The sequence below is a fragment of the Silurus aristotelis genome, assembly GCF_946808225.1.
Source record: "Silurus aristotelis genome assembly, chromosome: 2".
Taxonomy (NCBI): domain Eukaryota; kingdom Metazoa; phylum Chordata; class Actinopteri; order Siluriformes; family Siluridae; genus Silurus; species Silurus aristotelis.
In genome coordinates, this window is record NC_139575.1 from 8,810,604 (window position 1) to 8,826,374 (window position 15,771).

The 15,771-nt window shown below is 36.1% G+C and overlaps 2 protein-coding genes across 3 annotated transcripts in view; both read left to right on the plus strand.

Annotated features, from left to right (window-relative positions):
- The window catches only part of ddr2a (discoidin domain receptor tyrosine kinase 2a), a 359,575-nt gene that overhangs the window by 35,553 nt on the left and 308,251 nt on the right, over positions 1-15,771 (plus strand). The window contains exons 14-17 of one of the 2 annotated variants that reach the window (XR_014537601.1): positions 615-812; positions 1,122-1,356; positions 1,449-1,598; positions 3,347-4,278. Coding sequence is in view for 1 of the 2 variants with exons in the window: in XM_083566758.1 (XP_083422884.1) it covers positions 615-812; positions 1,122-1,356; positions 1,449-1,598; positions 3,347-3,478 (715 nt within the window). In the remaining variant the exon portion in view is untranslated. Of the gene's footprint in view, positions 1-614; positions 813-1,121; positions 1,357-1,448; positions 1,599-3,346; positions 6,204-15,771 lie in introns of those variants that run through there. The other variant, XM_083566758.1, reaches the window with a different exon arrangement.
- hsd17b7 (hydroxysteroid (17-beta) dehydrogenase 7) lies at positions 6,509-13,555 on the plus strand. The gene is made up of 9 exons (XM_083567657.1): positions 6,509-6,626; positions 7,327-7,530; positions 7,621-7,713; positions 8,341-8,455; positions 9,808-10,002; positions 11,747-11,851; positions 12,835-12,891; positions 13,010-13,108; positions 13,217-13,555. Exons 1-9 carry the CDS (start codon positions 6,583-6,585, stop codon positions 13,322-13,324), a joined length of 1,020 nt encoding a protein of 339 aa, XP_083423783.1. The 5' UTR covers positions 6,509-6,582; the 3' UTR covers positions 13,325-13,555.

Genomic DNA, 15,771 nt, shown 5'->3' on the forward strand with positions numbered 1-15,771 from the left:
CTATCACCTTTAAAATAGTCCCCTTGCACAGCAATACAGCGCTCACAGCGTTCCAGACACTTCTGGAATGTGTCCTGGATGTCTTTCTTTTAAAGCATGTCGAGCACTTACTGCTATTCTGCAACGGTGCAATTCTTAATCTCCGCAATGATGTCAAAACGTTGACCTTTGAGTTGGATCTTCATCTTCAGGAAGAAGGCCGCATGATTGCCGAATACCGCCACATTGTTCTCTGTCGATCATCATGCACAAGTTGAAGAATGGTTTAGACATTTTCGGGGGTTGGACTCATTAAAGGTCTTCCAGTGATGTTCTTTAGTTCTTGAATCGCACGTGCCACTCAAAACACCTTGAACAATTCATTGCAGCATCACCGTATGTCCAAAGTCTCTGTGGCAAATTTGCCCAGTTTCACACAGAATTTTCCATTTGCTCTTTGTTCTAGCTTGCTGTAAAAACTGAAATCGCAGACGTGGTAACGCACATGTTAAGAGTTAGCAGCATTGGTCTAAACAAATTTTTGATACCACCTCGTAAGAACATCGGATATTTCATCTAGACTTTTCCCCTTCATCATTTAACAACCTTTCCGATTGCATTATGTTTTTATACAGAAATGACTTTTTGAAAGAGATAAAAATAATGTCGCGGTTGAAAGATCCAAACATCATCCGACTGCTGGGGGTGTGTATGAGCTCGGACCCATTGTGCATGATCACAGAGTACATGGAGAACGGGGACCTCAACCAGTTTCTCTCACGTCATGAACCAGAGGGCGTGATTGCCCTTCTTAGCAACGCACCAACAGTCAGGTAGACATCTGCATTCGACCTATACATATGATTCACATGTGAAATTTATATATGATGTATGCATGATTTTTGCACGAATCATTTATTTAATCATGTGACGACTTGTTTTTCACGTGTGATTTTTACACATGGTTCATTTATATTCGTGTTTAATTTATATGATTCACATGATTCATTCATTTTCATGTATATTTTTTATACATTTGTTTCTGTTTTTTTTTAAAACATGATTAGTTTATTTCCAAACATTTATTGATATATTTTTTTCACATATTATTCAAAACACCATATTATTATAACTGATTTTAGTTACAGTAACCTGCAGCACATGGCCACTCAGATCGCCTCGGGCATGAAGTATCTCTCATCGCTAAACTTTGTACACCGAGACCTGGCCACACGAAACTGCCTGGTTGGCAAGAACTACACCATAAAGATTGCTGACTTTGGCATGAGCAGAAACCTGTACAGCGGAGATTACTATCGCATCCAGGGCCGTGCTGTTCTGCCCATCCGCTGGATGTCCTGGGAGAGCATTCTCCTGGTGAGATTTAAATATAAAAATAATTCATTTTTCAGTTTCAGCTACACACGAAACCATTTTGTCAATGGCGTGTGTTTCACTGTCCTCGATAGGGTAAATTCACCACTGCGAGTGATGTTTGGGCGTTTGGTGTGACTCTTTGGGAGACACTGACATTCTGCAAGGAGCAGCCATACTCACAGCTCTCGGATGAGCAGGTCATTGAAAACACAGGCGAGTTCTTCCGGGACCAGAGGCGACAGGTAAATGAGATCATATACATATGCAGCATATACATATGTGTGTGTGTGTATTATCGTGTCAGTTAAAAATACACTATATTGCCAAAAGTTTGCAGACACCTGATCATAAATATGGTATGTGCTTTCTGAGCATCACATTCCACATTTAGTCCCAAATTATTTTTATAATTCCCTCCACTCTTTTGGAAAGATGTTCCAGTATACTTTTAAGTGTGCATGTGTGTGGACATAGGTGAGAAGACCTGGTTTGCAGTCAGCATTCACATTCATCCCAATGGTTTTCAGTAGGTTTGAGATCAAAGCTCTATAGCAGGCCACTAAAGATCATCCTCTCCAAACCATGTCAAGCATATCTTCATGTAGCTCACTTTGTGTACAGGAGCATTGCCATGCTGGAACAGGTTTGGGTTTCCAAGTTCATGTGAACACAAAATTTTATCTAATATAGTCCATGTTTGAGCTGAATAAAAATTTAACCACATGATGTGATAGGAGATTAATTACCCAGAAGCTCATGGGATGAACTACTGCAGTCAACACCAAGTTAATTCCTTTCCTGAAGCACATACCAGAAGTCTTTAATTCGTCTTACAGCCCAGGATTTTATCAACACTAGCCATATTTTCTTTATTAAAGAACTAAACATTGTACTTTTTTATCAATTTATATTTATGTTCAATAACAGGAAATGACTTGGTTTTGTATATATATATATATATATATATATATATATATATATATATATATATATATATATATATATATATATATATATGAGTGAAGTTATACTGCAAAAACTTTACTTCTGGCACTGTAGACCTGTCACACTAGGATCAAGAGTTGGAAACCAAAATACAGACAGGACGTTTATTAGCTTTGGGAAACAGACAGAAGCTAGGTAGAAGCATGCACCGGAAAACAGGTATACTCCAAAACACGGGTAATCCAGGGATGATCGCCAGAATGAACTGTAGATCGGACGGTGAGTGAGTGAGAATGGGGGCCTTATAAAGGAAGTGTGTAGATTGGAGACATGTGATGGTGATTAGTATGAAGGCGAGGTGCTGCGAGTGTGCTGAGTGCAGAGGGGAGGCGTGGCTGGTGGTTCCCTGACAAGACCAAAGGTCTAGCACTGTCTATCTTTGTTAAATAAAAATACATATCTTCAAAACGATTTACTATAAGACTTGGGGAATTACTCCACTCACGCACTGAAATGTTGTGTACCTCTTGCAGTGCTGCAGCATAAACCTTCAGCTGTTCTCTATTTCCTTGTTTAGTTCATTTGTATACATATATTCCTATTTTGATTTCGTGAAGTAGCCTGTTCAGTTCTCTAACTATTACCAAGTTTGTTATATGGCTCAAGTGTTCCCAGTTTGTGATCTTTCTGTTTACATTTCCCATCCTCAGATTTGCCCACATTTTGTTGTTAGCTAATCACCCATGTTTTACATTTAAAATGCATACAGAAAGTATTTACATTATGTTACAGCCTTATTAAAAAATTGATCAAATTCATTATTTTCCTCAAAATTCTACAAACAAAACACCTTAATTTCAAATACTAATATAATGTCTATGTATGTGTGTCAAATTAAATGGATTGTATATTGATGTGGGCATGAGTTATACAGCATTTAACTTACCACATTTGATCTAAAGGGAATGTTGGTTGAACTTTTAGACATTTAGATCTTGATCTTACTTTTAATCTGTAACACTTATGAGTTAATTTTTGTTTCCAGATCTACTTGCCGCAGCCTGCCATGTGTCCCGACCCCATCTACAAGCTCATGTTGAGTTGCTGGCAAAGGAATGCCAAGGAGAGACCATCTTTCCTGGAGATCCATCGAATAATGCTGGAGAATACACCTTAATGTCTGCTCCTGTGCCAGAAGCAGCACTGCCAGAGACGCTTTAGTGTTCCAGCATGACACACACACACACACACACACAGACACACACACACACACACAAACACACACACACATGGGCACAGCGCATTAGAAAGGTATCCAGTTGAGTAAAGTGAACAAGGATGATAAATATTGTCATATTAGATTCAGCAATGAGTGGTACAAGGTAAAGAATATTGAAGCTAAAATGTAGCAGGAAGTTCACGCACTTTTGATAATAATAATGGATTAAATATTTGTACATTTTTGACGTTTTCTTGCCATTTGTTCATTTACACTCAAAGAATTGAATAGTGTTAATTTAAAATGAATTTAGGTTAACTGAAGAAAAGATGTTGTGTAGAAATCGAATGACACAAGAACACGTGTGAGATTTTTTTTTCGACATGTTTAATCAAAAGACAGCTTGAATGTAAATAATTTTAAAAATCTCATTTTCTTTTTTTTAAATAAGTCAGATTTTTGTATGTTTTCATATCAAACATTAAGTGAGTATCATGTTGATTATACATAACAGTTTAAAAGGCTCTTTATAAATTTACAGTATATCTGGAAAGTATTCACAGCGCTTCACTTTTTACAGCCTTTTTAATCTAAAATGGATTAAATTCATTATTTTCCTCAACATTCTACAAACAATACCCCATAATGACAATGTGGAAGATCTAAGATTTAAAATCTTTGCAAATTAATTTTTAAAAAAAATAAAAAATCTGATGTACATAAGTATTCACAGCCTTTGCTATGACTTTAAAAATTGAGCACAAATTCATTATTCAGAGCCGCCCAGCTAAACTAAGCGATCGGGGGAAGGGCCTTAAACAGAGAGGTGACCAAGAACCCGATGGTCACTCTGAAAGAGCCAGCGTTTCCAGCGTTTCTCTGTGGAGAGGGGAGAACCTTCCAGAGGAACAAACATTTCTGCAGCACTCCACCAATCAGGTCTGTATGGTACAGAGACCATATAAGCCACTGCTCAGTAAAAGGCACGAGAGCCCACCTGGAGTTTGCCAAAAGGCACCTGAACGACTCTCAGACCATTAGAAACAACGATTGAACTGGCCTGAATGCCAAGCGTCATGTCTGGAGGAACCCAGGCACCGCTTATCGCCTGGCCAATACCATCCCTATAGTGAAGCATGGTGGTGGCAGCATCATGCTGTGGGGATGTTTTTCACCAGCAGGAACTGGGAGACTAGTCAGGATTGATGAAAAGATTAATTTAGCAATGTACAGAGATATCCTTGATGAAAACCCGCTCCAGAGCGCTCTGAACCTCAGACTGGGGCGATAGTTCATTTTCCAACAGGACAACGACCCTAAGCACACAGTGGCTATGGGACAACTCTGTGAATGTCCTTAAGGGGCCCAGCCAGAGACAAGATTTGAACCCGATTGAACATCTCTGTAGAGATCTGAAAATGGCTATGATAAATTGCTAAATACTTATGTACATGTGGTGTTTTTATTTAATTTAATTTTTTTAATATAAATTTGCAAAGATTTTAAACACTTCCTAAATGTTGTTATTATGGGGTATTGTTTGTGGAATTCTGAGGGAAATAATGAATTTAATTCATTTTGAAATAAAGCTGTAACAACAAAATGTGGAAAAGGTAAAGCACTGTGAATACTTTCCGGTTGCACTGTAATAACCACTTTTACAGAAGTGTGTAAAACCCAAGCATGTATGGACTTTTATGTAATTTTTAAAAATACCATTGTTAATATTTTTTATTACACTTTTTTCTAAAATTTTAATTGTTTTGTAATAAATATGTGACTTTGCTGAAAATGTAAAGCAAACTGTATGTATTGCCCTATAGGTTTTTAAAAAAATTATATTTCACTTTTTGGATGACATTTAATGCTTTTATGTGTCAAGTAAAAGTAGCTTTTATTTTTCTTTACATTGTTTTCAGATATCGGCAATTCACTTTGCTTTTAACGAAAGCATTTCACCATATATCTATTTCTTTTAATTTAGTATGTTTTATACTTTGTATCTTATTAATTTGTGTTGAAAATTCTATACTAACCTAATCTATTCATAACAATTAATACCAAATTGATGTTATATAATAAAACTGTAAGCTATGTTTCCCTTATTTGCTACTTGAACCTATTATATATTTGGTATCTACAATGAATAAATAATAAGTGCTTGTAAATAACTGGAGTTTAAAAGGCTGTTTTGGGTAAATACTGGATTTGTAATGTAGAGAAGGACTATAGAGGGTATGATTGGGTTGCAACAGGATGTGATTTGGGATGCCAAAAGTGCTGCACATGCAAAGTTTAGTATTGTATTAAATAGTGATGTTAATATCTAGATTTAGATGTAAAGGCTGATGTAAAGTGTAATGTTTGTGTTTATTGCTCCGTGTATGACATAGGAGGTGTTATAAGTTGGATTTTGGTCTGGTCAGCTCGATTTTTTTTTGTTGGTAAAACTGACAGTGGTTTAATGTGGAGATTTACACAGAACAGGAAACAGTTTTCTCTACGTATATGATTAACTTCCTGTTAGATATTTAACTGCTTTGGGCTAGTGTTAGTGTTTTTGACTTTCTGTGTCCATGTATGTCTAATTTTATGATTAATTTCTTTATGTTATTATACCAAATATATTTTGAATGACTCCTGCTTTGTCCAAATGAAAAAATAAAATGAACACAGCATATGATATTGACGTGAAATGTTTTTGGTTTTTTTTTAAATTTTGGATAATTTTATTATCTGTACATTTATTTTATTTATTTCTTCAAATAATAATGTGTATACACATATACTTATATCGCCTTGTCTACTTGTAAAATTGCAACGTTGACTCAGACCACGTGTTTCTCCTTTTGCTGCTATCAAATAACAGCTCGCCCTCACCACTGGGCTGACTCCAGCCTCAACGCCATTGGCTGAAAGTGGCATTACGTCAGGGAGTGGCCGCATGTCATTGGTCTTTAGCTTTATGACATCCAATCAGACCATAGAGGCGATGCTAATACCAAAGTACAAACCGGTTTCAGTTCAGTGTCTCAATGTGATGATATGTACCAGTCTACATAATGTCTAGGATGGGGAAAGTTGTTCTAGTAACGGGGGCAAACAGGTAAAACAAACAAACATTTATACTATTTATTAAATTACTAATTTAGTAATAATAACGTAATAAAATAGTATCTATTTAGAAAACAGAAACCTAGTGACTGAATATTGTATACTAAATTGTATTTTATATTATAGACAGATAATATATATAGTTAGATAGACAGATAATATGCCATATGCTTTATATACTTATAATGTTTTATTATAATTAAGGAAACCTTTAGTATATGGCTTTATATTATAAAAAAAAAAAACACACATTTTCTTGTTATTATTATTATTATTATTATTATTTATGTCTCGCCTTTGTATTTTTATATAAGTATAATATATCCAAAAGAACCAGTGACAGTTTATTTATGCATTATTATTTTTTTTTTTCAGAACGCAAATGCATTTTATTATTTGTGGAAGTAATGAATATTATTGGAAGAGTTATGCATGTGTCTGTGCAGCTTGTATTGGGTTATGCCATGAGTCCTCCATTCCAGCTCCAGCTTTTCCTTTTGCAATCTATTCATTCTGTTTTTTGTGTGCGAGTCCTGCAGAGCCTTAAAATTCCTCTGAAAGCATATAGTACTTATACTAATAGTGCTCTGATACACAAATGTCTTGTTAAACTGGTCAGCACTTAATTCACTGTGTGTGTGTGTGTGTGTGTGTGTGTGTGTGTGTGTGTGTGTGTGTGTGTGTGTGTGTAGCGGTGTAGGTCTGGCCCTTTGTGAGCGCCTCCTGAGCGATGATGCTCAGCTGCAGCTGTGTCTGGCCTGCAGGAACAAGCAGAAGGCTGAGGCGGCCCGTCAGGTCTTGCTCGACTCTCACCCTAAAGCTCATGTTTCTCTCGTTCGGCTAGACGTGGCCAGCGTGTGCTCCGTCCTCAGTGCTGCTGAGGAGATCCGGCAGAGGTAAAAGTATTTTCTGTAGTGCTCTTTTAGACCACACTCGCATTCCAATTATCTGATCATTTAAATTTCTTGTTATTTCTTTTGCAACAGATATGACAGGCTTGACTACCTCTACCTTAATGCTGGAATCATGCCTAGTCCCCAGGTTGATTTCAGCGCTCTCTATAAAGGCTTGTTTTCTGGGTACAGGTCCTGCACACTTGTCATTTATTTTTTTTTTATTTATCTGAGTAATAGAAAAATGTAATATGAAAAAAATTATGATTGCTGTACACTTTGATTGCATTATGCCCTAAAATGTTACAGTATACAGTTTTGGGGGAATGCTGTTGTAGGAAAATTATCAAAAACAGGTTGATGTGATCCAGGCTGATGTGAATTGGAGTTACTGTTAGCACTTTAAGTCAGCCCACCTCATACCACTCCATTGATGTAAACCCAAAATTCAACAATTCTGATCAGAAAGTAACAATTATACAATTTGGAAATATCACATAAAAAGACGTCATTGACTAATCACTATACATGTGCCCCCATGTCCCCATGTGAGTGTAGCTATTAAAATGATAAAGTATGTGTGAATGAGAATTTTCAGAGTTGCTGTTTTAGAGAATTACTCAACACCAACATACAAAACATATATTCATTCAAAAATTCATTGAAAGGCCGGAGCTGGTGATCAGTCACAACAGAATCCTATTAATAACAAAGCATAATGTACAGTATTATTATAAACCCATCAAATGTATTCAATATCTATTCTCAAATGTTACACATTTGAATAATTTTACATTTGTGATTTGTTTCCAGTAAAGCAATCCACATGTTTTCGACAGGAGCAGGGCTACTGACGCAGAAAGACACTGTCACATCTGATGGTCTACAGCAAGTGTTTGCTACCAACCTGTTCGGTCACTTCTTACTGGTGAGAGTGGTCTTAAATTAATGAAATTTTATCACAGCTTTGTAAAACAGTAAAAATGAATATTTAAATTCATACACTGTTTGACTCACAAGCACAACAGGGCATTTGTTCCAGCACGGGACATGTGTCCCTGTCCCATTTCTATTCTGATTCATAGACATTCACTTTGTACTTCATGGACTAGAATATGTATACAGTAGGCGTCATCTTAGTCCAAATAAAAACTGATGTGATTATTTTATCTCTATTAACAAACAACTTATTTGTGGCTACTGAACATGAAACAAAAGGTTAATTACAGAAAGTGTGATGTCCTGTGTGATGTCCTCAGACCACCTTAAACTTTTCTATATTTTGTAATAATATGGCCTGGAGCCCAAATGGATTTATTTGTGATTATAGTTTATGAATCTACACAAAAAAGCTCATAATATCACCAAATATATTGATAAAGTTTTAAATCTTGTGGATGTTAATCCACTACATTTGTTCTGCCATTAGAAGCCATGCCATGCCATCCATCCATCCATCCATCCATCCATCCATCCATCTATCTATCTATCTATAACTGTTCTATAAAAGCCCCAGAGTTTATTATTGAACATACCGAACCAAAGAGAATCAGAGATCAGAAAGCTATAAGAAGTCAAATATCAGCAGCAAAATCTAAAGAACAAATCATCATGTGACTCATCATATTATTTGTACAGTCATAAAACTCAACACTCTCTAAGTGAAACTAATTAATAATATATAGCCATGGCATATTGCACATACAAATAAATGTAGTATCTATTACTCTAAAACTAAAGCCTTCTCTCACCAGTAAAAACTTTTATATATTTAACAATAACCCCATTCTGCTTGTGGGATGATTTAAATACTCCTTAAATATTATGCTAACAATTGACTGATTCCTATCGAATTGGTTAAGCAGAGTTACGGTGCTGCTTTTCTCCAGATTGTGATGAAGACTCTATGGATCAGGTGTGCATTAATTTTGCAGTAGAGTCAGCCTGCATCACAGAAGTGTCGGTTTTCTGCTATAGCTTGAATGTCCAATGACCGTAAGGGGTTCATGTTCTTGTTCCTCTGTGTTGTTTTTTTTTCTTTTTCTCATCCAGGCTTCATGTGTTATTTTTGTTAAGAGGCAGAGTACACATGGTTTTGACATGTTGTCACATTAAAGTTGCACATTAATAAGTATCATATGGAACTTTGTGATGAAATAATGTATACAGTAGAAAATAATCCATGAAAGGGCCCAGCGGAGTTTGAGTTTCTGTTTTAGGCCAGTTTTTGTTTGTGAATGTGCAATAATGTGCAAAAAAAAGTTTTCTTTCACATTATAGGTTCGGGAATTGGAGCCCCTGTTATGTCAAACAGACCACCGCTCTCAGGTGATCTGGACCTCGTCTAGCAATGCATGCCGTTCAGCTTTCAGTCTTGACGATGTGCAGCACGAGGAAGGCCTAGAACCATACAGCTCCTCTAAATACGCATCTGATCTGCTGAGCCTGGCCCTGAACCGCCATTATAACAGCCAGGTGAATTAAGCTGAGTGATTTACAACCTAATGAAATCAAAGCAATGAGCAAGATAAGCAATTTTAGGTTATTCTTGAATTATTTCAATACGGATATAGTCATTTATGCGGCTTTACAATTTCCAGACTGCGTGTTGACCACATGTCCACATGTATAAAAAAATGCTAAATAAATCAGATTACAGTTAAGTACTGTAATTTCCGGACTATTAAGCGCACCTAATTATAAGCCGCACCCACTGAATTTTACAAAGATTTTTAATTTGAACATAAATACGCCGCACCTGTCTATAAGCCACAAGTGCCTACATTGAAACTAATGAACTTTACACAGGCTTTAATGAAAGACAGTGTCTGTTACACGGCTTGTATCTAAACAGTAGCCTACCAAGAAAGTCATTGTTCACTGTCTTCCTCCTTCCTTTCACAACAATTTCTCTCTGGAGTTTTATTTTTGGCATCGTCGTGTGTTTAAAAAATCACCATCGGTGAAGCTTTTCTCCGGATGCCGTGCAGCTCAGAACACAGGTGAAGTGCGTTTTTTCATGCATTTTTTCAATAATTCGCATTTCCTGTTGACAGTCCGAGTGAGCGGCAGGTCAAACGTCAGAGGAACCTCATCCATATTTATGATGTGGTGCGGTCCGATTCAGTGGGAGCGCACCCGATTTGATACAAAGAATTTCATTGGTTAACCTGATAAGGTTAGCTCAGTTTTTTGGCATGAAGTTTGTGAAACCGGGAAAATCCCGGGAAAAATCAATTAATTAGCCGCTTGATTGTTTAAGCCGCCGGGTTCAAAGCGTGGGAAAAAAGTAGTGGTTTATAGCCTGGAAAATACGGTAGTCTGTCAAATTTTCTAATTTGGATTATGTATGACTGGGGTTGGATTTTTTTTACATTTTGGGGCCACAAGTGGCAGAGACTTATTACATTACATTCTCTAGAAGTGTAATAGTACCAGTCTTATGTTGCATGTCCACTTAAGGCTAAAAAGGTCACTACGCTTAGGCTGACACTTAGGGTTTCCTATTACAAAACAGTTCCTGTGTTACATAGTTAGAGTATATTCTTTATTTCCATTAGAGGACATTTAAAAAATAGCTTTACCAGCTTTACTGGTTGTTACATTTCATTAGTATTTGATGTAATTTGTTCAAATTTTAATCTAATGTTCAGTCACAGAACTGATATAAATCAAATGTATTTGGATCTCCTTGGCCACTTTTATGTTTTTCACTTTGCTGTCTTTTGTCTTCAACCATTTTGTTACAACTTTGGAGGTATGTTTAGGATCATTGACCTGCTGGAAGATCCTGTTGCAAACCAATTTTAATATCCTCTGTTGCTTTAGGTTTTTTTACATAATCTCCCTTGATCACTATCCCATTTATTTTCTAAAGTGCACCACTACCTTTTCTACAGAAACACCCCAAAACATAATGCTGACACCACCATGCCTCACACCTTCCCCCATTTTCCTCCATAAATAGCCATGATCGTTACTGCGAAACAGTTTAAATCAGAGAGTTTGTGATCACCTGCAATTTTGGTCTGGCTATTTTCCATGCTAGCAAGCAGCAGGGTCTTCATCCATGTGCAAAACTGTCAGACCATAGAATCCTTAGTCTCCTGGTATTTAACCTGCTGCCTCTTCACCCGCTAACATTGTTCACCACTGAGCTTATCTGCTTCCCCTGACATCTGACAAAGGCTGATTCTCAATCCTATTCTCCATCCTCAAGGGTCTCTACTCATCTGTGATCTGTCCTGGACTGGTGATGACTAACCTCACATATGGCATCCTACCATCCTTTATCTGGACCCTTATCATGCCTTTAATGTGGCTGGTAGGTTTTCATGTCTCTGTAATTCCTTCTCATCTACATATAAAAATAAATTCTCATTAAACTTTTGAAACATAAGCACCGGTACTTGCACAATTCTACACAATTTGATACTGAACATACACTATATTGCTGATAGTATTGGGTCACCTGATCTTTCCTACTATATGTGGTTATTTTCCAAACTGTTACCACAAAGCTGGAGGTCCTCAATTGTACAGGATGTATTTAGATGCCCTCTAATAAAATTTTGCATTCAATTGGACTTAGAAACCCAAACCTGTTCCAATGCCCCTGTGCACAAAATGAGCTTCTTGAAGATTTGGTTTAAATGCTTTGGAGAGGAAGATCTTAAGTTGCATGCTATAGAGCTCTGATCTCATCCTTACTGAACACCTTTGGGATGAATTGGAACCCTGACTGCACCCCCAGGCCTCCTCAATTACATCAGTACCTGCCTTTACAAATATCCATAAGCACAATCCAAAATCTAGTGGAACATTTTCCCAGAAAATTGGAGGGAATTATAAGAGTAAATGTGGAATGCAACGCTCCAAACTCACATACCGTACTTATGACCAGGTGACCCAATACTTTTGGCAATATAGTGTACTGTATAGCAATGATGGAAATTATGATATGTCTACCACCATGCTTTAGAATTCAGTTACAGGGGCTTGTGTAGAGAATTTTTCCAATAATGCTAAATTGATCATGAAAAAACATATTTAAAACATGTAATCATTAATAAAGTATAGGAGGCATTACATTTTTTAGAAGGGGTCACCAGTGTTCACACTTTTGAACAGTCTTATGGACGTTTTCTGGTTTTTTGGTAAAATAGAAATTGTTTATTTGGTTAGTTATAGTTAATAGTTGAGAAAATTCCAATGGTGGATATCTTTTTTTATAGAAGCATGTTACAAATGGATTTCCTCCTTATATAATATCTGCTTTGTTTCTTTATCACTCCTTTTTCTGATCAGATAAGAATATTCACCAATACATTTACCCTTACACCTTATAACGGGGCAGAGGCTTTGGTACGTACCAAAAAATAAAACGCACAGAAAACACCTTTATTAATGGTTTGACTTCTAATGTTCCTTGAGGTCCTGTTTCTAAATCAAATCCGGTATTCATGTGCATTTTGTTCTGCAGTTTTGGCTGTTCAAGCAGAAACCGGAGTCCCTGGATCCAATGGTCAAGTACCACAGCTTAACATCCGGACTAGGAAACAGTTACACACAGACTCGTAAGGTCAGAACTGCACCATGTATCAGATATTTATAATTGCATATGCGCTATTCTCTGTCTTTCTCTCTCTCTGGTTGTACTCTCATATTAGCTGATCTTGTATATTTTCAGATGGATATTGATGACACTACGTCAGCAGCACTCTACCAGAAACTTCTAGAACTTGAGAAAAGAGTGAGAAAGAAACTGAAAGATGAAGATTTAAAATGCACAAAATAAAGAAAGTAATCAAACTTCATTTAAGTTTTTAGATTTAAGTAGCTATAGTCTATTTTATATATTCATATATATTTATATGTGATCATGGGTTAAAAGAAACTTTCTTCAAGTGTACTGTATTATTTTGCATGTACATGTATGAATTAGCATAAAAAATACAGGTGTGCAGTATGTGGTTTCATTTAAACCAGTCACAAAACCATTCCAACAATAAAATATTTTCAATACCTCCGTGTGACTACTTTCTATTCGATTGATGCTTGAAAGTTTGCGATTTATCGGAATTTCTGCATAAATATGACCCGAAACAATACCAGTTATTCATATAAGCCTTAAAAGTATAACCCAAATCGAAGAGATTGAGACAAAAATATTATACTTGGTCATACTTGGAAAATCTGATAAACACAATGGTTTTTACTACTAGATTTAAGTCAAACATTGAGTCATTGCATTTTGCTAATATCTTGTTTAGGGAATGGAATAATAAAGAGATAGATGTCCATCCTTTTTAGCAGCCAGTAAAAATTTATTAGAAAGAAATTGCTAAAATCTGAACCCCTGCAGTGGGGTGACATCATACATAATATATATATATATATATATATATATATATATATATATATATATATATATATATATATATATATATATATATATATATATATATCATGGGAAAGGTTTCCTTCCAGTAAATGGACTGAGTATATAGAATCGATTCACCTAGACTTTCAATCAAACAAATATCTGTAAGGTAATACTTATTTAAAAATAAAAGATAGCTTCCCATGCTCATGTATATATTTGGAAACATTTGTATAAACTTGATTATATTATTTTTCTTTCATGACAAATAGCTGTTTTTTTTTGTGTGACAGTGACTTTGTGTTGACATGTGGTTTTCTCTCATTGGAAAATAGTATTTCTGCCTTGATAAATATAAGTATTTTTTCCTCTGAAAAGTAAATAAATATGAAAAGATTCAAGGCAAAGGACTGGGATAGCCATGGCAGGACCCTGATTTTGATGTATGTTTTTGGATTACTGTCCTGCTGGAAGATCCAACTGTGGCCAAGATTTCTGGCAGAGTTGACCAGGCGTTCATTGACCAATGGTATCCATGTACCCTGACAAAATGTCCAGGTCCTCTCTGTGCACCAAACCCAGTTCCCATAAAAATGGCTATTTTGCTTTCATTTGTTCATAGAACCTAATCACTTTTTTTTTCTTGAAACCCTAATGAATAACTTGTTGATGTTGATGATGTTGAACTGTAGTTTTGGAGATTTTCTGACCCTGCTGAACGATCCTCCTCACAGTGTGTTAAGACAGTACAGACACGTCCTATCTCAGATCGATTCATAGCATTTTATTTTTTGAATTGGAACTTCTGATATATTTCCCTGATGTTCGGAATATTGGAAAATGGGCATCTTCAATACTTTAATAGTATTTATACCCCCTTGAAACAGGAAGTTGTGGTTGAACCACTCTTCTACTTCAGGTGAACTAAAATTGTTGAATGTTAAACAGTTAACAATTGTGGAATGTACTTATATATTTTACATATATGAATTCATACTGGTGCTAGTCATTGTGCCACACATATATTTAACTTTGATATCCAGTATTTTGGATTCATTATGTGAATTTCTTATAACTAAATTTCAAAAGGTTAAACAATAAATACATTTATTCACAGCCACTTGGAGGTCACTATATATATTTATATAGAGTATTTAAAGCTTTTCAAGCCTTCTAGTCAGGATTTTGCACAGAAACATGTGCTCATAAGTAAATAATTCACCTGCAAATGCATTTCTCTTTATTTAGAATTTGAGTTGATATTGCTTTAAGCTTGCAAAATTATTGACTAGAATATTCTCTGAATAGGTTTGAGGATCATGCCATTATTAGTTTGGATTCTTCTTACCTTAGAAATTCCACATAAATCCAAATGGTGAAATTTCAGGCATAAAAGTAGGAACAATTCATTAAGTGCTAGAAATCATTCTTGGTCCCTTGCGGTTTCACAGTGTCATTCTATGTTCAGAAGAACTGCATGACTGATAGCATATTTTCTCCCTTAACCAAAATCAAACACTTTGTAGCCCTTTGGTCCAAGATTAAAAAATGAAAAGAGAACATTGATATTTTTATGATGTCACACCTTGCTAGCTCTTAGCTATTTGCCAGTAGCTATATGGTTAATCACTGGGCCACACACACACACACACACACACACACACACACACACACACACACACACACACACACACACACACACACACACACACACACACACACACACACACACACACACACACACACACACACACACACACACACACACACACACACACACACACACACACACACACACACACACACACACACACACACACACACACACACGGGTGATTTGAGTAGCCATTCTATCTACAGGC